This window comes from Limulus polyphemus, unplaced genomic scaffold, assembly GCF_000517525.1.
Source record: "Limulus polyphemus unplaced genomic scaffold, Limulus_polyphemus-2.1.2 Scaffold87231, whole genome shotgun sequence".
NCBI lineage: Eukaryota > Metazoa > Arthropoda > Merostomata > Xiphosura > Limulidae > Limulus > Limulus polyphemus.
In genome coordinates this window covers 1-1,689 of record NW_013752827.1, presented here as the reverse complement: position 1 = coordinate 1,689, position 1,689 = coordinate 1, and the positions used below count along the sequence as shown (strand labels likewise).

The window sequence follows — 1,689 nt, the reverse complement described above, 5'->3', positions numbered from 1 at the left end:
AGGATGCCTTTTGAGTTTAATGTTTGTACTAAACCAATATCTGTATGTGAGGCTTGTTTTCTTGGGCTCAGCACGGCCCAGTGGTTAGATACATCCTACGTTACTTTCCCTGCAAGATTCAATTACTACAATACCAGTGTCAAAGAGTGACCAGTGCACTGCATTATGTAAATCACAAGGTATCAGAATCTCACACTAATGCAGTTGCACATTTAAGAGCCTTGTAATGTCTTGACACCCATTTTAAAACATATATATATTTACATTAGCACTTCTGTTTCCAGTGTTTTACCTTGTCTTGGTGTGGACTGCATACTGTAGGTTCCAGCTTCAGATTCTGGTGTTAAAGGAAGTACACTTGCACAAGTTGTGCCTGCTAAGCAACCTAACATCGATGATGCCTTGTTAGCGGGATCCTTGACCGTAACAGAACGACCTCTATTCTGGACCAGATGTTTGTTTGTACAACTGAAAATATACAAGCTACTATAACAGATTGTATCACACATTGAAACACACAGTTAAAAACCACATAGGTGACAAAGATATTAAAAATTAAATAATAGGTTGAACAAATTTTTTTATATTTTTATTTAAAGAAGGATGACGAAGAGTGCTAGCTCGAAACACCATCCTTCTTTAAATAAAAATATAAAAAACTTGGCGAGTTATCACACGTTGAAGTCAATAAGATTTATTTACTTTCTGTATTCTGTAAGCCACCACTAACTTCACAACTCCTTCAGTTGATTCAAGAACTAAAAAACTAATGAATACCTGTACTTTATTTATAATCAAAAACAGTGAAGACATAAAGCATTTAGGATTAGCAAAGTTAACAACGTTTACCGCTGTTACACTTACACATAGAACATCATGATTAAAATTTCCAAACAGTCTTGTTAACGTAGAATCTGTGACATATTACAAATTATTGAATTAACATTTTCTTAAGAAAGCCACTTGGTGTAATTATATCTACTCCAGATTTAGCTTATTTAATTACACTTATCTGGAGTAGATATAATTACACTTTAGCTTATTTAATTACACTTATCTGGAGTAGATATAATTACACTTTAGCTTATTTAATTACACTTAGTGTAATTATATCTACTCCAGATTCAGCTTATTTAATTACTTATCTGGAGTAGATATAATTACACTTTAGCTTTTGAGAATTTTAATCAAAAATATTTGGAAAGTTTAATAAAAATTCACTCCTATATATTAAAATTTACCACATGTGACACTTTTTCTTACCAAGTTGGACTTTCCCTTTCTTCTTCAGAATCTGAACTCAAGATCACCACACTAGCTGCAGGGCTCGGAGTGTCTCTGATAACAATGGTCTGTCTGTGTTTGTCTTGTTTAGGAGAGTAAGTAACTTCCTTGAATCTGTAAACCGATATAAAATAACAATTCTGTGGATTCATACAAAGCAATTCATACTATAAACAATGTCTAAAGTTATAAAAAATATTCTATTCAGACAAATATCTCACATATAATCAATTTTATGGGAGATAAACTGAAAAACCTACAAATCAGTTTGTTTCAAGAGAAGATACCAAACATCTAGATTCAGTCTGTTTCAATGAAGATACCAAACATCTAGATTCAGTCTGTTTCAATGAAGATACCAAACATCTAGATTCAGTCTGTTTCAATGAAGATACCAAACATCTA

General features: G+C 32.4%; 1 protein-coding gene across 1 annotated transcript; it reads right to left on the bottom strand.

Moving 5' to 3' along the window:
* Positions 1 to 292: 292 nt before the first annotated feature.
* Positions 293 to 1,398, bottom strand: LOC111084659 (homeodomain-interacting protein kinase 2-like; the record flags this gene model as incomplete). Its single annotated transcript, XM_022381295.1, has 2 exons — positions 293 to 468; positions 1,264 to 1,398. Coding segments are annotated over 2 exons (311 nt in total), but the record flags the coding sequence as incomplete, so codon positions are not given.
* Between the last annotated feature and the right edge of the window lie 291 nt (positions 1,399 to 1,689).